General features: G+C 37.6%; 1 protein-coding gene across 2 annotated transcripts in view; it reads right to left on the bottom strand.

The window, feature by feature from the left end:
* The window catches only part of LOC121796047, a 36,831-nt gene that overhangs the window by 1,900 nt on the left and 13,895 nt on the right, over positions 1-21,036 (bottom strand). For both annotated transcript variants that reach the window (XM_042194751.1, XM_042194752.1), the window contains exons 26-60: positions 20,204-20,632; positions 19,532-19,858; positions 19,277-19,408; positions 19,077-19,190; positions 18,124-18,308; positions 17,473-17,581; positions 17,258-17,401; positions 16,210-16,485; positions 15,486-16,103; positions 14,446-14,664; positions 14,042-14,145; positions 13,155-13,450; positions 12,865-12,949; positions 11,531-12,235; positions 11,120-11,438; positions 10,856-11,014; positions 10,614-10,777; positions 10,326-10,506; positions 9,971-10,240; positions 9,669-9,875; positions 9,177-9,231; positions 8,674-8,804; positions 8,107-8,592; positions 7,213-8,019; positions 7,023-7,099; positions 6,038-6,485; positions 5,858-5,944; positions 3,945-4,097; positions 3,680-3,864; positions 2,523-3,059; positions 2,179-2,356; positions 1,959-2,101; positions 1,738-1,864; positions 1,170-1,391; positions 97-453 (exon numbers count right to left, since the gene is read on the bottom strand). In XM_042194751.1, the coding sequence (XP_042050685.1) occupies positions 97-453; positions 1,170-1,391; positions 1,738-1,864; positions 1,959-2,101; positions 2,179-2,356; positions 2,523-3,059; positions 3,680-3,864; positions 3,945-4,097; positions 5,858-5,944; positions 6,038-6,485; positions 7,023-7,099; positions 7,213-8,019; positions 8,107-8,592; positions 8,674-8,804; positions 9,177-9,231; positions 9,669-9,875; positions 9,971-10,240; positions 10,326-10,506; positions 10,614-10,777; positions 10,856-11,014; positions 11,120-11,438; positions 11,531-12,235; positions 12,865-12,949; positions 13,155-13,450; positions 14,042-14,145; positions 14,446-14,664; positions 15,486-16,103; positions 16,210-16,485; positions 17,258-17,401; positions 17,473-17,581; positions 18,124-18,308; positions 19,077-19,190; positions 19,277-19,408; positions 19,532-19,858; positions 20,204-20,632 (9,036 nt within the window). The remainder of the gene's footprint in view (positions 1-96; positions 454-1,169; positions 1,392-1,737; positions 1,865-1,958; positions 2,102-2,178; positions 2,357-2,522; positions 3,060-3,679; positions 3,865-3,944; positions 4,098-5,857; positions 5,945-6,037; positions 6,486-7,022; positions 7,100-7,212; positions 8,020-8,106; positions 8,593-8,673; positions 8,805-9,176; positions 9,232-9,668; positions 9,876-9,970; positions 10,241-10,325; positions 10,507-10,613; positions 10,778-10,855; positions 11,015-11,119; positions 11,439-11,530; positions 12,236-12,864; positions 12,950-13,154; positions 13,451-14,041; positions 14,146-14,445; positions 14,665-15,485; positions 16,104-16,209; positions 16,486-17,257; positions 17,402-17,472; positions 17,582-18,123; positions 18,309-19,076; positions 19,191-19,276; positions 19,409-19,531; positions 19,859-20,203; positions 20,633-21,036) is intronic.

Raw genomic sequence — 21,036 nt, 5'->3', positions numbered from 1 at the left:
AAAGCATTTTTAAGTTGCCAGTTTATGCAGCAAGCATGCCAAAAAGCAGCACCAAATCGAAAATGTCATAAATCATTTGAGTAGAAGAGAATGTACCTGGCCCTTTGCTTTGTACTCATCATAAGGCCTGAGCAAATTATCACCACCAATAGCCCGGGGTAGTCTTCGGCGCAGTAGCTGATCTTCAGAAGCAATGGCTGCTGCAATCTTCATTCTCATTGCATTTGCGCCTTCTGTAGTTTTGGACAAAAGATCTAAAACACCACTGACAGGTTGCGCTGCAGCACCTATTATTCCTTTTCCGACACCCTGTACAAAGCCTTCAACACCAGATGCTTTTGCTCCTTCAAGAGGCTTCGTTAAAATGCCAGTGACTCCACGGAATATGCCTTTAGCTAAAGCCCCACCACCTTCTCTTATGACATCGCCGATGTCCTCCACACCTTTGTTATCCTGCAAGATAAAGAATGTGTAATTTGAAGAACAATACTCAACACAAATTATTTATGTGCAAACATCAGAAGACAAAATGCCAAACAAGGATCAGTGTTCAATAAGAAATTAGTCAACCTCTATTGCATTCTTTAAAGGGTAATACCATTTACCACTCCAATGTTTATGACTTTTCACATTTGTGTCCTAATGTAAGCATATTAATAAATCAGATCCCAACCTTTCCATTTTTTTTAACAATTGTACTTTGGTAACCCAAATTAGGCCTGTTTTGTCTAGTTGGCACTTTTATGTCTATAATTAGGGTCATTTTTTACTAGTTGGCAAACATGGAATCTAAAAAAAAAGCAAAGCGACATTTGATTATTGAATTCATGCATTTTTTAAGGGTTAAATTCATATCTTTTTGTTTTGTGAAATAACAGGGAAAATATGTGAAATGACAGTTTTTTACATCATTTGTGCAACTGACGTGCATTTCCCACTTGCCGGCTAGGCAAAACCGGCCCGATTCCGGTAGCCAGAACATTTTTATGAACCTGTTTAAAAAGTTAGAGCTTTATTTGTTAACATGCTTACACTGAGACACAAAATGAAAAAGTCACAAACGTTGGAATGTTAGATGGTATTTACCCATTCTGGTCAAGAGTAACTTTATTAAAAAAATAATGATCTAGAGCTCAGAGTCACAGCAAATAGGCATAACTAATTCAGACCTGTCTTTGACGACTTTGTATGAACTTCTTGTCCATTGATAAGGCAGCAACCCCTTTGCTCATATGTCCAAGTGCACTACTTGCATTTCCCAAAATATCAACCCCAGAAAGAAGCTGTAGGGGCTGACTTAGTACATCCTTTGTGATATTTGAGACAACATTACTGACTAGAACACTGTGTCTCATAGAAACATTTTCCTGAAATCTCTGATTTACCCGGACCTGATTAAAGCAAATATCAAAGACACTACAATTAATATCACTTCTACATGAAAATTTGAAAGATTATCCACAATTTAACAAATCATAAATGTCGAGTCCTCATAACTAGATGATTCATGTACAAGCACCATGTTCAGAAACAAATCAAATGAAACCACCTACGGAAAAGAAGATACATATGAGAAAAAGAAAAAATAAACAGCGACCAAAGGGAGTAATGCATATATCTGAAAGATGAAAAATGTAAGTTCTCAGAAATGAAACCTAAGTTGTTGAACTCATGACCAGCATCACTAACATCACATTAAATGTAAGATAGAGAAGAAGACAGGGAAGTCATGCTGACCGGCATATTTTCAGTATTTCCAAGAGCAGTCATTAAGCTAGCCCAAAATCCAAGGACACCTGCTGGTCGTTGAGTTGGTGACATAACCATGGTTACTTTAAAACGGACTTCGGACATGTTCAGGACACTGTAAACACAGAGCAGTACGATCAAACTATTCTTTAAAAACATCACGAAAACAGAAGAATAAAAAGTTGCACAAGATGTTGCTTCATGCATACCCAATTTGAATGATGGGATCAACTGAAACAGAACTGGTCTCAGAATCAAAGATTCTGGATATATTAGCTTGCTGGATCAGCCCATGAAGGCGCCAGATAATTGGCTCATGAATATTGACCAGAAAGGCAGTATTTTCCGGACCCTGAAAGAATATTTCCCCATGGTTTCTTAGCACTGGAAAATCAAGATTATGCAACATATTATACTTAATATACTCACCTGAAAACCTATATACGGATATATGCACAAATCTAAGGATCCACTAGATTGTTGGGTTATTGAAATCTTCAAAGTATATTCAGAGTCCTCTCCTACTCTTTGTGTCCGGAAGAGAACTGGCATTGGAGTCAAAGGCAGGTGATTATCTATCTGAATACCCCCCATTCTCATTTTTAACCTGAGTTATAAAATCCAAAATTAGCATAGAAACATATAAAGTTGTGATCAATATTAAAAAGGGTAAAGGAAGATCCTTCATCAAAACTAATAACGACAAAGTAACAGAAATAATCTAATGAACATATCACAAAAGGAAGCTGGAGTGCTATGGCTGAGAATTTTACCGACTTATACCCGAGCCTAGTCCAGTGGAATATGACAGCACAAACGTTTTGAGCGACAGATATAATATCTCTTCGGGTGTATGGTCAACAATGGACAACCCAAGCTCACAAACATCAAGACTGAAATGAAATTCACTCTCTGAGACCAACGGTGGTGGCTCAAGCTGATAGTTACTTTCACATATTTGTTGTACCGATGAAGCACTCCGGTTAAGAGGAACTGGTGTTTCATTTTCAGGCATCCAGTCACTGATTTTGACCACATTTACCTTCTCTTCCCTGATGATGGTTACTCTTAGATTTCTCCTAGGTCCTCCAGCAACTGGGATGGGCTGATGATCTTTGATCTCATCAATGTTGTACTTCTGTGATGACAAGGGATCATCTCCATCTACCAGTAGTTCTAAACATCGTTCTCTACCAAGATCTTCCCATGAAAAAGAAGCAGAAGCATTAGGAAGTAAAGATCTCCAAGAGTCGCTGGAACCATTGACCTGACGGAATTGTATTGGTAGAAAGAAAGAGTGGTTTTCGATCCTGCAAAAGGCTTGCATCAGAAATATAGAAACTAAAGTAGCAGGAATTAACATTTAAATTCATGCTCTAACAAGTAACCGTCACTGTGGATTTTAAATTATTTGCAGGAAATATGCATGAAAGTTCCACAGGGAACACATTGTCTTTTCTATAAGAGTGACAATATGTTGAAAACATAAAGTGGCAACCATAGAAGGCCAAGAGTACAAGCAGCATAAAATGGTAGAGTGCAAAAACAATATATCTCTGGAATTCTTTTTTTCCAATAAGAGCAAAATTTGCGTAAGATTGTATTTGCAGTTGAATGATGACAGGAAATCATTTTAGTCAAAGTCATATTTAATGCTTATAGGAAAACTGATTTGCAGAAAGTTTAGAAAAATAAGAAAAAAACCTAAGTACACTAGTGTTACTTCCGAAAAGTAGGTTGTATTGGCTTTATAACCACAACACATTAAGCCGACATGACTCTCAATAGAGATTGAGAGTTTCTTGACATAACTCTCAAGAAAGAAGCACGCAGTTTCTTTTGTATGAATTCCATCATATACAAGTGAAATCATTGATTAACCACAGTTAGAAGATGAAGTTGATTTAAGGAAGCAAGATTTGAGAATCACCTGTAAGGACTTGAGAAAGAGCAGCGACGCAGTATAACTTCATAGCGGCATGTCTTTGCCCCACCTCTTACTTCAACTGAAAGAGCCATGTGTTCACTTCCTTGTTCACTTCTCAACCATATAGACATAAGACCTTCAGACCCAACGGTGAACGGTGCACTCCACTGGTACCCTTCCATTCGCAGCTTCAGCGAACGATTGATACAGTTAGAACTCGGATTCGAAGGAAAGCAAAAAATAAAGGGTATGGATGACTACTACACACCTTAATCAGTTCAGGCACTTCAGACTGCCATCCAAAATGTTTGGGAGGTCCAGTAGGATCAAGCCATTCCAGTAACTCAGTATCGCATTGTTGCACACATACACTACACCCAACTCTGTTCATGAACATTGTATGTGGCTGAAAATGTACCACCTGCATAGATAATTGATTTATCTTGTTAAAGGTAAACTATGAAATATATCTAGAAAATAAAGCACTCAGTAGATAGGAGCTCTCTTTTTTCATGCACATAGACACAAGTTTTCTCCTTATAACCCTTGGAATCTGAAGAAGGTTGCAATTATAAATATCATCCTTCCATGTGAGAACACTATTAACACGTGCCCATAAATTGGCAGGGATATTTACATAGATAAGGAAGATATTAGAAATGGGCCACTGAACCCTTTAAAGGCCTCATAAGGGGGGAGGGTTATCCGCTCTTATATAGATTAGATGGGATTTTCACCAAGTCGACGTGGGACGGAATTTAAGACATTATAATACGCCCCTGCACGTGTGGGCCGGAATGACACATTGGACTTCCATCACGTGGGCAGGAAAGACATGAGATATAAGAGAACCATCATCGATGTGCACTAGAATTAACTTCCATTGGTGAGGCAGATAAAACATTTTAACAGAAGATATTTACATAGAGATGGAAACAAACAACTAAAAATGGGGTATCTTGTCACTGCAATAAAAAATTTATTTGTCTTAAAAAACTCTTAAATTACCCCGGAAAAAGTTATGGATCTACGTCCTACATGAAGTTTGACAAGCCAAATATGCACTTGGCCTGTCAGGTAAAAAATAATGATACAGGATGATAGACATCCTAGTACAATTTAACATACCCACCATAATATATTACGACAGTGGATGCAGTTGAATAAAAAATTAATAATTACTCTTTTTCTTTATCATATAAACTCCAGAGTGAAAAATGTGAAAGTATTAGGCATCTCAATGTTAATCATATTACTACAACCATCTTTCCCACACTTTAGCATAATTCCCTTATCAAGGACATACATCTTAATCTTATTGAATTCACAGAACATTATATAGTAGATATATTTAACGACCTAGGTTAACACAAGTGCCCATTAAGCAAGGTAGATTAGCCCACAGTACAGATCCCACAGCAGCCCATTTATAGGAGAAACTATGCATTCGTAATTCTTCTTAGCCTTGCTCAATGGAGGCTGTTATATAGTTATATGTAAGTATCTCAAATCGGTTATGTGTCCTAGTCAAGCTTAGTCACTTGTAATATATATAGGTGCTTTGTAAAGTAATGACATATATCTACTACTTGTCTACTTTTCTCAAATACTACCTCCATCTTTTTAAAATAGAATTATTTCCATTTTGGTCTGTCTCTTGAAAATAGAAACTTTCCATACTTTCCATTTTAGGAAGCTTTTTTCACTCTAATAAGATGAGACCCATTTGAATAATACTTCAATCACTTTTCCTTTCTATCTCTCTCTTACTTTACCAATTATGCATTAAGTCATGGGATTATTTTAGTTGGAGGGAAGTGGCTATCATCAAGTTATTTTTGTACGAGTACTACTTATCTTAGGATTAAGCTGTAACCTAGTTTCTACTCTCTCTACATATACACGAGAGTCTCTACTGGTTAATACAAATAATATATTTCTCTCCAGAATTTATCTTTTATATGCTTTTCTACAGAGGCTGGAAGGCTGGAATGCCCTCTTCATCATGCTCTATCTCACTCAACCACAATTTAAAAAAAAGAATGAAATCTTTAGATCTGTTAAAGAAGACAGTAGATCAATGAATAAACTAATCAATTCAACTTCACAAAAGTAAATTGCAGATAGCCCACAAGTGTAACACTAACAATTAATGCCATAATTGGGTTTAACCATTTCTACCTTTGTTCTGTCTGATGTCATCTGCAGCGCAGCTGAAAGCTTGTAGTAAGTTCCGTCAGAACCGAGTGCCCTCACATCAACTCTTTGCTAAAGAGACAAATTAATGGAAAAATACAGATGTAAGTCAAATAAATAATCATGCAACAGAAAAGAAACTTTGAATTATAGGCACCATATCACCTTTTTCTCCAGTTCAAGAAGTGATACCCCAGGACTGAAATTGACAGAATTTCGAAGAGCAACGGCTATGCCCACCCTTGGGGACAAATACATATCATTTCGTGTTGAAAACAACATAACACCACCACGACCAACATAGTCTTGTGGAGAAAGCATACTTGGTATTGGACTGGTATCTTCAATAGCCTCCAATACTTGGATATTTCTCTTCATATCAACATGTCCCCCACTCATTGAGGTTGAAGCATATCTCGATGAAGATCTTTTAAAAGATTTGGTGCCCAAAAAAAAGTCCTTGTCCCCAGTTTCAATTGGTTCAGTTTCCACCACTCTATATGTTAGAGGGAGGGAGGAATCATTACTTATCCAATAGGGAACAAAAAACCTTATTGTTTTAGGGGCAGTCGTACTCCCCCCCAAGTCACGCTCAACGCTGACCCGTAACCTCCTGTATCAAAGGAATTGCAAAGGAATTATACTAAAGATAAACCAATTCCTAATAAAATCAGCTACCAAACCTCATTAAGGCAGGGCATTATCCCTTGGGTCTTTTATAAAAAATCCATTTGATCATTTAAGCACTCACAACTTGTACCTAAGTTATAGGGGTCATAAATCACATCATAACTTCTAATATTAAGATAAAAGTCCTCAGGGCCTTCAGTTTCACATAGGACTTCTAAATAAAACTAACAGACAATCTAACATCACTTTTCAACAGATCACTAGATGAGAGGACTTGTTCTTGCTGGGATGCCTCCAAATACATCAATATGAGAAGTTGGTGGCTGTAAAACAAACACGGAGTATAGAGAACATAACGTCCAATAAAAAGAAAATAAATCAGTATATGTGCCACTGACACCATTCTTCACATGAACTACGTGATCAATAAGGCAAATCCAACTTCTCAAATGTAAGAGCAGACGGAAAAAGGGGCAAATATAAATATTGAAACAGATATCAAAGAATTCAGAGACTGCACCTTTTTCTCTGCTGGTGAAGCATCCAAAATGATGAAACATGAGTAGCAGTTGCCATATCAAAAATAAGAACAGGGTCCTGATTATATTACGTGAAGAGACAGAAGGAAGAAATTCATCAGATAAGTTTGTGAAACAAGAGTATTATGCACATTCAGAAACATGCTCATGCACATAAACAAAGTGAAATACCTTTTCCATAACCCAGCCACACTGAAGAGTTAACATTATATATATTTGGTTCCGTATGTCAGCAGAGTATATCTGTACAGTTCCTCGTGATGATACAGAACCAACCTGTCTTTCTATATTTTTACCATCTTTTAGTCTTTCCAATATTTTGAATTCTGCAGAACAAGGAAGTCTGTTCTCCAACCTTAATGGAGCACTGGCTGATACTCTCCAATCATAAACAGGAGTATTAAGATCTGACTGTAGAACTGATGCATCTGTGCCAACAGAGAGCCAAAATAATCCACCATTAGACCCTGGGCAACACCAAAGAAGATCCTTCTTCTCTAAATGATCCAGCCTTAGTGGAGAAGTTTGGGTCTTATTCACAGACTTCATGGTACTTTGACGAGAAAGTGAAGCATGATCGACTGATGATGAATCCTTCTCAAGTGATACTGGACGGCCCCAAGCATAGGAAATTTCAGAATGATCAGTGGATGGACGAATTTGTAGACACTGGTTAGAATCTTTGGACGTGCTTCTCCATGGTAAAACTGCAGAGTCACCTGGACATATGGTAATATCAAGAAAATTTTGGTTTTTTATGGCCCGTTCATCAACTTCTTGCCTCGTACGGGTCCATCTTCTTCGACGAACAGCATCAAAGGCTTTTTTTGTCCCCGACTTCGGAGAACTTGGAGGCCATTTTAAAGTCTGATAATCAGGCCCATAAGCCCAACCATCTGTATCAACAAATTGGGATTTGTCGATAGACCATGTTGATGCCCATTTCCACCCAGGGGGAAGAGGAGGTTCAAAGAACTCCTTCGGGGAAAGCAAGAACAAAGTAAGAAAAACTTATTAATTGCACGATAACACCAAGACCTTTAAAATAGTTATAAATAAACTCACTTTTGATGAGAATGAGAAATCCCTAGTACTCCAACGCAATGGACAATTGTCACCATCATTACCCCAACCAGATGCTTGACATTGCTGGTTTTCAAAAATTTCTTCAACGAGAACGTTGCTCCGGTTAGTTCTAGAAGAATCATAAATCACTGACGCATGGCATGTTGAAATATTCAGTGTGATATCTGCATCATTTGTCACAATAGCAAGACCCCTGAAAACAGCATGCTTCTTCCCATTTTTCATAGAGACCTCTAAAGCCACAAAATCATCTTTTAGTTTCCTGGTAATCACTGATAGAGGAAGTGATGAACGAAAGCCATCCCATGGACCTTCTGGGCCAAGTGCAACCCAGAAACCCATATCTCTGTCTAGTCCGTTTGTATCTCCCTGTTTATTGTCAAAATCAGCAACCATGCTCTTCTCAATGAAAGAAGTGGAAACCAAAAGGTTGGAACCAGAATGCAATTCCCCGAAATTGTGGCCCTGAACAAAGAAATAGTCAAGAAGTGAAGAAAATATACTAGGAACTTAAGCCAAAAGGTGATAGGATACCGGTCCACGAACCTTTTTCCGTAGTGGATATGATGTAATACTCTGAACATCAGGTGTTTGATGGAGCATTTTAACAGAAGCAACCTTTTTCAGCATGCCCATACTTTGTCCAACAGAAATTAAACATGCACCCACCACCTCTCCTGGTATTGACCAAAAAGGAGGCGTTAGATCAACAGGAAGTCTGACAAGCATATCCCAGATATATTCAAGTGATACATAATATAATCAAGAGTACAATCCCGGTAGGCTATGCTATAAACGTTAAATTATAGACCATGAAAATAATTATTGTTTATTTCTAGTGGACAATTCTTCAAAGAAAAAAAAATGCACATCGGGTCGATTAATAAGAAAAACACAAAAAATGAAAAAGGTAATGTACGTCAAATGCACTGTTTAACATTAAGGTAACCCATCAACATCAATATATGGATTACATAAACAGTGTCAATCAAAATTGAAAAAAGTAGTAAAGAATCATTTCTAGAGTTGCAAGAAGAACTGGCTGATACCTTTACCGGCTTTGGCAGCAAGGTTCGTCACTTCCACCTCCAGCATAGCCACTCCCTACAAGACTTATACATAACTTAAAGTAATTGAAGCGAACCAAATAGAGACAATTTTAAAACAGACCAATTATTTCCACCAAAATAATCCTCCTCATGAACCAAAAGAGCCCACTATTCTTAGGCATGTAAAAACTAAAATGTAAAGCATAGCATCACTGAAGGCAATGCTGCTGCCTCTTAGCCTCATATGCCTACTCTTCTAGCTCCTGAACCCAAAGGCAGGGTTTTGGGAGGAGTGGGAAGTGAAATTCATCTTAAGTTACTCCCTCCGTCCCACTTTAGGAGTACCGGTCACTTTTGCACCCGTTTTGTGCAAAAGTGACCGGGACTCCTAAAGTGGGACGGGGGGGGGGGGGGAGTATTATGTATCGTTGGATATTCTGCCTCAAATATTTTAACAGTTAAAATTAGCTGTAGAGAATTTGATATTCATACCTTTCTAGGAAATTCAAAGAGGAAGAGTTCATTCCACTTAGCTGTGCCTTCATCAAAATCATTTACTTTATCAGTTACTGGTTTAACACACTTTGTTCTTGCACTTTGAGGAAAAACCTTTTGCGAATTAGCTTCCTGATTCTCCACGAGTAAGCGCAAAGCGCAGAAATATTGATGACTATTTCCATCATCAACAAGGGGTAAACCCTGTAGAAAATTACCATGACAATCGAAAACTTAAATCAATTTCATATGTTTAAAGAAATAGAGTTATCAATTTGTGAACAATGTAAGCCAACAACCTTTGCTTCAACTATTTGAATTCCAACATAGCACTGAGGTTCCCTTGATTCATCCGAAACATTTAATCTGTCAGAATATCTTGGAGGCGGTATCCACAAAGTGGCATGATCATTGTCAGGCAATAAATTAATCGTATCAGAATCATCCTCCACCTTTTTCAGATATACATTACAACCAAGTTTATTTTCCACTGTCACGGTCTGAAAATCATCTTCATCCAAAGCCAACTGGGATGGTTTTTTGACAGATTCATCAGGACCAGCAGCTTCCTGCGCAAGCAAGCCAGCAGTAAGAAACACGAGAAAAAGTAAGTTCTGAAAGAGTGTCCAGGGATGAAAATAGGAATCATCAGACCTCATACAATCTCATTGCTTTCTCCTCGAACTCCCTTTGCTTTCGCCATGAAGCAGTGGCTTGTGCTAAGGTATCGACATTGGCAGCACTAAGATTCACATTCAGTATACTGGCTGCTGAAACTCGAATTTTTTTGGCTATTCTTATTGGTTGGATAAGATTGGTTTCACACGTTTCGAGCCTTGAAATAAGGATGATTTATTAGCGCAATAGGATTGCTGATGGTTCACATATAAGTTATTGAGCTGCGACCAAAAGTAAAATAAAATGGGAACAAAAAATTCTTACTTGAATATTCCTTCAAATGGCTCAACAAATGGCTCCCATGCCTCTAAATGGACATTGAATGTTGATGCGGCAAGATTAGAAACCAGGCATGCACTCATTGCATCAAGACCACCTTGAATTACTAGCCTGATGTTGGTGATTGTGGCGTCAAACAAAGGAGTCATCTGGTAAACAAGAAGTATAAGATCAAACAGGAAAACAAAATTAAGCAATAGTTAACATGGCAAGGGAAATTAATCTACCATTCCACAGAAGCTGTCCAGAATAGTGAGGGAAAAGTATCTTATTTTCATCTCAGCGTTCACATTATCCCTTATCTTTGGCTTCATTTGATCACCAATAGCAAAAGCTAATGTGATATTTGGTTTTTTAAGGTCAGAACGAGCAAGAAATGTGCAGGCCTGCAAAAAGAAACAAGTAAGGTAAACGAAAAATACTTCAAGTGAATGGACTGTTTAGGCAGAAACGCTGAGGATGTTAAACAATTTTTTAAATCTGATACTAACATGATTCTCAACTTTCCAAATACTCCAGCAATTAGGTGCTTTCGAACTTGACGATTTTGATAGAGGCGCCTCAGGTATGTTAGCTTGACTAACCAAATCAATTATTGGGCAACAAACAGATTCCAGAGAGGGTGCTTCATCATGTAGCGTTACTAAACATCCAACAGAAACATAACCAGCAGGAGCAACAGGGTACCAGAAGAAAACTTCCTCTGTGCCTCTCTTCCCAATATGAGCAGCTTTCGTAAAATGTAAGGGTTTTGCAGAAATGTCAGGGTCACCAACTTTGAAAATGATGCCAAGTGGAGGAGGTTCCAAGCTGAGAAGCAGATCAAAGACAAAAATAAGCAACAAATGATACATCTAGCACTATGATATACATAACATATAAGTTATATAAAAAGATCTAACCCTTCAGTTATGCAGTCACCCAGAATGGTATATCCAGGGCGAGGAATAGGTCTCCATATGGAGAATGGTCGACGAATGTCGCCACCCCTATCCCACCAGATGCGTTCAAAGTTTGGTGTTGACATATAACATGCACTTGGTTTAGAAACAGATCTTATAACATCCCAGCCAGATGAAGTTTCACTATGGTTACTCGACTGGTGGCTTGATTCTTTTTTACTATTAAAATCCAAGAGAGATTCATTTGATGAAGATTGCCGCTGGCTAGAGTTCCACAAAAGAAGAAAATTCAGATCAAAGCAAAAGTCTTTTGAAGGGCAAACAGTGGATGGATGGGAATAAAATGATCCAAGACAGTTGTCTAGTCGCCATATGCTAAATCCAGATTCAAACATATGATTGGCAGGAGAATTGAGTAAACATTCAAAAGCTGTTGTTGACGTAACTAGATCAGAACGAACACAGTGAACAATGTGATTTGAAGGTGGTTGACTTCCAACATGTGCAACACATCCCAACGCCAAGTAACCAGGAGGTGAAATAGGTAGCCAAAGAGAGCAGTCATTGTCAATGTTTGAGGGGACTTCACCAGTCTGTTGGCCTTGAATGCTTGAAAATGAAGCAATGAGCTTAAAACCAAGGGGCTTCCTTACACGGTCATATGCATTACTCACAGCCAGAACCGACTGTGAAGGAGGACTGGGCCTGCAAAGCAAGAAAATGAATCAATAAATGTCAAGATAGCTAACCGCGAGGTAAATCCTGTAACCTACCAAATAATGTATTGATGAGAGTTACTAGACCATGACAGTGTAAACAACTGCATATGCAAACAAAACATGTCCAAACCAAAAGAGTTGCATAAAGAGCCAATAATTGTCATAATTTTCAGAGATATAAGATATGTAATATTAAGGACTTCTCCTACATTGCCAACTGTAGAGACTAGCCTTCTAATAGTACATGACAAAAACCATTACTAATTTCACAAGGATGGAGGGAAGGTAGGGCAGAGGACGAGGGGGATGTAGATAAGAAACAGAACATTCACAGTGCAAACAAACTTTCTCTAAGTCGCAACAAAGTTCATCCAAACTGCAGGGGAGATAATGGCATAGAGATAGTACAAGATAAAACTTAGCAAACCCAACGAGCTTCTATACACAAATACCATAATCAAGGATATGGTCTTTTGTTAAAGCTTACCCAAATAGAAAAAGGAGGAAGGAAAAAGATGGATACAGAGAGTAACACATGCTCCTCCAGCAGGCCAAAACTAATATAGTCAAATTAACTCTAAATCTAAACGACAGTAATATGCATTTCAGAAATACCGTGATGTGACACAATCTCCCAAAATAACATAGTTTGATGGAGCTCTAGGCCTCCAAAATGTCAGGTTGCTGAGACACCCGTTGTCTGCGAGCAAATAAATAGAATATAATATGTTTAATAAGACTTCATAACAGGGGAAATTTTTGGTCTTTTCCTTACATACTTCTTCCATGGCAATGGAGGGAGAAAGTACAGAGTGAGAAAATCCAAATAAAAACATAATAACATACCAACAACAAAAATAGCAATAAAACAATCCTACGGAAAATATGGGAACACAATAAACAACCTTTTGGAGACGACCACATTCGGTCAAAATTTGTACAAGGGGCGAGGGGATCGGTGTTCCCGAATTGCAGTGCTGCAGATGCTTGATTTTGAAGATTAAGTAAAAGGGAAATAACGCCCAAAGAAAGATGGACATATATGTCTGTGCATGCAATCGATGTGTTAATTTTATCTTTCACTGAAGTATATCCCGCAGACACATCAACGGGATCAAGTACAACAAGCCCGGAACCAGCCTCTACTGTCAAATCCTTCACTACGCATCTTATCCATTTATCATCTTCTTTTGATGCAAACCTGCCAAAAAATAAACAAGAAATATTGTTATATTATATCACAAGAGAAGAATAAGAAAGAAATAAATTCAGTGACCAATGAAATCAGTTCTAGACACTTGGAATCAATCCCCATATATATGGAACATGAAGATAGATCTAATCTATATCAGACAGTAACAAAATTTATATCCCAAAATAGCGATTCAGTAATGATGTGTCCGGCAGCATGGAGGGTAGATGAGTCTGCTGGTCTGGAAAGGTTGGGTCCAAACCTACACTCCAGTCTAGCTTTTAAGAGTAGTTAGGGTTTGGTCCTTATCATTTGGTATCAGAGTTACCTCATTTTGTTTGGGGTTCAGTAGATCACTGACCAAGGCAGTCGGGTGCAAAAGGGGTGGGGATGATGAGTTTTCTGGGCAGGACATAAGGTTGGGTGTAGACCTAAATTCTTGAGAAAGATTTTTAGAGTAATTAGGGGTTCAGACTTTATCAAGTGAGTTTCACACATCACACGTTTCCTGAATATATATGGATTTTCCCTTTTGGAGGTCTTTCTCTACACAAAAATGTGAATAAAACCGAGCTAAATTAGAGAGGATCGAACACTTACATGAAGCTAACATCAGTTTTTGCACGAAGAAGCTTTTCACCATGTGAAGAATCATCGAGGAATGACTTACTGCTGTCATAGAAGGTGAATTCCGGAGAAACAACCTGATAAGAAAAAGAAAAACAAATGGAGATAAGGTCGCTAAACAAAACAAATTAACTGCATCAAGAAGAGCTGATAGTTCTCATTCCCAACTGCAGAACATCAACTGTACAATAATATAAACAGGAAATGTAAGACTATGCATTATTCGTGTTTCTCAATATGACACTTGTCGATCATGTAGAAAGACAACTGCATAGATGCAAGTTCGATTTATAATGCATGCAAAAAAACATAAAGCAACACAACATCAATGAACTTAGAATAAAAAAAATAAGTATCCATAGATTATGAAAATCTACCTGTGCTTCAAAACTTAGACTAGGCATTGCACTAGATTCAGATTGAATTGTCCCTGAAGTGTGGGAGATGTGTGACGATTCTTCCAAGTTCCTTGAGTCTTGACGGTTTTTATCCAGAGAGTTATCATCTAGATAAGAAATGTCAACCTCATCTTCTGCAGAAACTGAGTAGGAGCTATCATTGCCCATGTATGTATACCTCCCCAAAAGCAAGCCATTCTAAGAATTAGCAAACAGAAATAACACTGTTAGTTTATACAAACTTCCTGTGTTTCCTAGCATGGATCTGACAGGAGGCAAGTTAGATAGAGGTGTTAAAGAGGCAGCTGAGACATTAAAATGGCAAACATTGAACAGAGTGAATAGCCCCTCAGCATTACAAATATACACGTCCAGCAAAAGAGTTTTTGAATGAATGTTGTTTTGAAAAAATATATTCCATAATCATTTCCCTCTTTCTCTGCCTCTCTTTATTTTTATATTTTTTATTGGTGGGGTGTTGTTGTACACAGGGAGCTGTCAATAACATACTCGGTATACTTGTCCAGGATAGCTAGAAGGTTAGAGCAATCATCTATGTACTACAGTGAGAAACTACACAAAAGATCGTTGTTGCAAAGGAGCTGATTTATAGAACATCTCCTCGAATAAGGGATTTTATTGCATCCTATCTTAGTATATACTCCTCTGAAGGAAATAGACTCATATCAGAAGTAGGCTAACACTAGCTAGTCAGTACACTGGTGTCTTCCTATCTTCCCACACTGGTCTCAAGCCAGGGAGAGTTTTCAGTTTCTTTGTGTTCATACTTCCTAGCCCCTAATTTAGTTCAGCCTCCTTATCATACATTTCCTCATCTCAATAGTAATTTTTTTTATTTGCTTCCTAAATCCAACAGAGGAAGCATCACAACACGGGAAAAGGTAAAAACCACAATCCATATTTAATGTATGGCAACACAGTTTCCAGTTAGCAATACAACTAACAAAGAAATAGCCAAGATAAGGACAAAGCATGTAGATTAGAAGAAGTAATATTACCTCAAATTTCACATTGGTGAACTTTAAATGCTTTCCCCGCCCAATGATAATAATAGGCCGATGTATGAAAAATTGTGACTCACTTTCTTCTTTCCCACTAGCAAGGCGTATTGTCTTACCACAGCCATCATATGTGTACTCATCAATCCCGACAGAATCTGCTACAAGTTGTCGACTTGGGGATAGCTGCACTACATCTTCAGTTTGTTTATACAAAGGAGCAGAAAGCACTATGTTGTTCTTCTTAGAAATTGGATCATTCTTGGGATCCATCATTTCATCCCTGCCCGTAATGGTGCCCAATGCTGGCACGAAAAACTCACAAACGGCCAGAAGAAAATCTGGAACAACAAGAACACGAGGCTGCTGCACACGAACTACAACTGATTGAGATGAGACTCGCCATCTTCCATCCATTAAGAACATTGTTGAATTTGGTAAATCAACATTTTGTTCAGGAGACATCTGCTTTGTGACATCAGAGCACGAACCAAGCATCAATCTCATTTCAGCCTTCGTGTTGGGGCGGATATCTAAAATTGAAAACCTAGGTAAAGTAACATATAGGTCTGCTTCTGATAAGGATGTCATCCTGTATGATACCCATAGACCTTCAAGCTGCAGGTAAGATACAAATTCATAAGCAAGAAAGATATACACATCGAATTAAAAAATAGAAAGAAGAAACTGAATAGACAGAAGAAAGAATAAAAAATAAACTCACAATGACATGAGCCAAAGGCGATTCCTTGTCAACCCCATAGCACAGCTCTAGCAGCAAATAGTCCATTTCAACAGTCATTACGGTCACAGTCCTTGACAAAAGGACCTGGCTATTCATGTTCACCTTATCAGCCAGCAATTTTATTGTGTCCTTCGCAGAAGAGTTGCTGTTGCGGAAACCAGGAGGAAGATTTGGTTGTTCACTCATGTTCATGAGGGCACAATTAAGAATGACAGTATATTCTTTATCAGACATCACAGCATGCAATGAACCAACCTGTTCCACAAGATGAGGATACTAGTGTCAAGGTAAATGAAAAGGTGGTAAGATCTCGAATTAAAATAACAGGGTATAAAGCCATTACAGTAATCTGCAAGATAAAGTATACAAATATGAAATAAATATTTGGATCTTCATCAAATAAATACCTCCTCTAATTCATCTTGACATTCTAAGCAACTGTAGCAAACCCCCCATGGCCTAGCACAGAAGAGAACTGATCTATACTCAACCCAATCCCAAAACCTTAAAATCCAAGCAATATTATACATCCTCTAATTAAAGGCAAATTCATCCCCTCAAATGATAAAACTCCTACTGTTTATGTACACATGTAGGAGGATGCATTTGGTGAAAATATCGATGTAATTTTATATAGTCACTCGGCCTAAATGCTACAGAGAGAACATTAGCTCGATTAAAGATCAATATCGATGATATTGAGATGGTCCTCTATATCAAGATAGATGGGTGGGCCTATTTAAGACCGAATTTCTTCCTCAAGGAATTTCATCAGTAGACAAAAAAATTAATCAGCAAATCAAATCCAACTTACTACTGCTATTAAGTTGTTAGTAACTGATAGTTTCATCAATATTCAAAAAAATTGGGCTTATAAGACAGCTACAGTCAAACATCATGTTTTGGTGTAAAGCGTAGGAAATAGAAGAAAGCATCAAAGCAACAAAAACTCATAATCACATAATCTTCCATGGAGAACTAATGACAACATAAAATCAGGACAACAAGTAATTGGAACAGTGGTTACTTTAACTTCCAAACCAAATGTCGGAACTTTGCGAAAGACATCTCTTAAACTGCGCCTAACAAAAAGGTGAACTTCTCTTCCTTCCCTTATCATTGGTTTGCCAATAGAACCATCAATTCCAACAGCCATATTTATTCCCAAAACCTGTTTGTAAGAAATAGAATCAGAGGAAGCCACCATTGGAAAAATGCAATACTTTGAATAAATATATTAACCTCTGCATCAAGAACATCAAGATGGACAGCAGAAGGATCTTTCTCAGGACATCCATGCCATGTGGCCGTATTTTTTATCCGCAGAAGGCCAAGATCAAGCTGGATGAAACTGTAGACAACAGAAACTGAATTAACATATCCACTCAAAACAGAAGTAAATATATTAGTAATAAAAAAGATCTATCAATAAGTCTTTTAACTTATCAAAAGAAAAGCACTCGGCATCAATCCAACAACACTAGCATCAGCACATTCATAGTACTTGAGTGCAGAACAAAATTAGCATATCCTGGCGGAAAGGGGAAATATTTTAAAGCGAGAAAGGCAAGAAAGTGCAAATCTATAATAAAAACTGAGAGATACAAAAGGTGTTTTAGTTCACTCGTACAAAGCCACTTCATTCTTCTGCATAACGTGGAGAAATGGGGAGAAACTCAAGGTGTCTAAGGTAATTTAAGAGAACACAAATCCACAGATAAAGTAATATGACCAGCCACACAGATCAAAGCAGCAATATAACTTGATGAAGCACCAAATCATTGCGTTACAAAGAGTTAGAAAGTCCACAGAAAGAAAGTTTTCATTTTTGTAAATGAACCAAAATATAACCTTAGTCCAACACAGAGAGAAATAACAAGAAAGAAAACTAACTCTCTGGTCAGTGAATTTCGTGGAACTAAAATAATTGGATTATCCAACAAAAGGTTGAACTTTATGGCAGCTGCTCCATCAACCTCATATTTCTGAATCAGCCACTCGATTCCTGCGACTTTGTCAACAAGTTTTATTGCTTCTTCAGGTCGAGGAGGGGCAAGTTCCATTAAGTAAGCCGTTATCTGCATGTAAACATTCAGATTAATGGTTAAACTTCTGTAAACAAGAAAAACATTATGCACTGGCCTTTTATTTTCCATTTTATTCATGCAAACCAAGTTGCCAAGAAGAGTCCGTCACTATAAGGCCTTGTTTACTTTCTTGATATACAAAAGGATGGATTAGACAGGCCCTTGAATATTTTGTCTTTAAATGGATTATACCAGGGGGTGGGGTGGGGGTTTTCATCCTCTTGGTAAAAAGGATATATGGCGCTGAAGATAAACCTAGCAAACGCGAATCCCCAACTCTTAAGAGAATCGAAGGATTTTCTGTTAATGATAGTACTGGAGATTCAAGCTAAATGTTTTAGATTAAAGCTTCTTTTTTTTGGAGACTGGGTGTGCATCTCGTTACCTTATTGTGCGTGGTAGTATTCAATAAAATTTGTTTCTTACAAAAAAAGATAAATGTATATCATTTCTTTGGGTTATTATTTCCTTATTACCGAGTCGTATATATTAAATTACTGAATCCACTATATAATTTACTGAACTTAAAAAACAAAACAAAATTCTCCAGGTTTCAAAGCCAGTTAAATTTTATTTTTTAAATTGAGTTCAGTAAATTATACAACAGATTCAGTAATTTTATATGTCCGTTGCAGTATTAAAAAAGGGGGACTCACAGGCTCACAATAAGCAGGGGACTCATTTAATTCCTCTCCTATATGGAGTTGTGTATAGATTATGTGCAAACAAAGAGGAAGATTATAAAGCCAAAATATATACCTCCTGGACGAATCTGTAAAGAAAAACAATACGAACAGCAGAGATCCGGCCACTCAAACTGAATTCATATCCTTCATAATCATCATCTCCAACACTGAAAGAAGTGAAGCTAAACTGGAAAGAGGCCAAAGGAAGAAAGGAAGCAACATTAGTTGGAAACATGAAGTAAGAAGGAACGTCAAAGCAAAACATTTATATACCTGTACAAGGGATTCAGCTTCCTGGTTGCGCAAATCACAAAGCCAACCCCACCAGTGATCAGGCCCAAGTGATAGGTCACAAACCCTCAAGTTTCCTAAAGTACCCTCAATAGAAAGCGAACTTGGATGAACCTTAATGAGGAAAAATTATTTGTAATCATAAACCATGTCACAGAAAGTAAATAATGCACTACGAGTTTCCATAAAAAACATTAATCCATATATTTCAAACACCCAAAAGTCATTACTAAATACCTTAAAATCAAGAAGGAAATTTTCTTGCACGAACATAGCCAGTTGAGAACCATCCTCCTTATTGAGAAACATAGTGACACTATCAACATTCATGTTCAAATGGAAAACAACCCGACCTTTTCCATAACCCAGTAGTCCCTTAATGGATGGTGCAGGCTCATGTTCTTCTCCCTTATCTTTCTCCCCCAAAGGATCATCTGGCGGATTTTCGATGTCTGCAGTACGTGCTCCACTATTTATGGAGCTCATATCAACACCAAAGTCCATTAAAGAAACAAGCGTGGGTCGGTTGCAATAAAATTCCAGCTTTGCCATTTCAACACTCATCTGAAACATTCACCGCATAATTTAGAAACTATCACGAGCTTGCACAGTATCTACTCTTGTTTACTACTACCTTCGTCTTTGAAAAATAGAACCTTTTGAAACGGCACAGGTTTTAATGCACAATTGGTAAAATAAGAGAGAATAATTGGTAAAGTAAGAGAGAGGGGGAGAAAAAAAATTAGAGTAAGAGAGAAGAAGAGAAAAAGTAGTGGAAATAGAGTTAGTGGATTGTGGGGTCTACTTCTTAAAATAGAAAGTTTCTGTTTTTAAGAGAAGGCCCAAAATGGAAATAGTTTCTATTTTTTAGAGATGGAGGTAGTATCACATTGTGTTTTCAGATATTACCTGTGTATCTATACCATCATAATCAGGGGAACCAGGGCTCCTTCTCAAGAATGTGACAGATACAAAATCAGAATCATCAGAGCCCAAGGCCTCATAGAAAACATCGTTTGCAACAAAGTTTAAACTAGGCGAATCCATCTCATGGACAATAGTGTCAACATTGTCATGTGAAATCATAAAATCGGACAGTGCATCATTGAAGTCGTCATCTGCATCATTGAGGATATCATCCTCCTCAACTCCAGCTGCAAGCATGTCCTTCCCCAGTTGTTCTAAATTAGGGTTGCTACTTGGATGCTGATGAATGTTAACTGAACAAGCGAAATACTGAGAATGTCCATATAGAGAACTCTGAAGTTCATCCATAATCTTCAACGAATTCAGCTTCACTTTCAAAGTCAAATCACTTGCACAAATTGAGACATGCACCTAAGAGAATCAGATATTCCAATGTCAATAACATGTAAGAGATTCTCCCCGGAATAAGAAATATCATCATGTCCCAAGAAAATGAATATGGAGTACAATATTAGCAACTCTATGTATTAACTTGCCCAATTTACACACAACAAAGATACCATATCAACACGTGAAAGTCTAACAAGACAGAGTGCTTACATCAAAATTTGAATTGAATCAACTAAAGTTTATTAAACACTCAACGTCCATTGAAAGCTGCACAGAGTCAGAGCTTAAGTGAAAACTAAAACTTACAGTGAAAACTAAAACTTACAATTCTCGTTGAGAATGTACAAGGTTCTGAAAGATATAGGAGCAAGTCAAATTATGGGAATAAAGCAGCTCAATATCTAGTCAACTGACCAAACTGAAGG

Source organism: Salvia splendens, chromosome 3 (genome assembly GCF_004379255.2).
Source record: "Salvia splendens isolate huo1 chromosome 3, SspV2, whole genome shotgun sequence".
Lineage (NCBI taxonomy): Eukaryota > Viridiplantae > Streptophyta > Magnoliopsida > Lamiales > Lamiaceae > Salvia > Salvia splendens.
The sequence above is the reverse complement of the archived record's forward strand: the minus strand, read 5'-3'. Positions and strand labels throughout refer to the sequence as shown.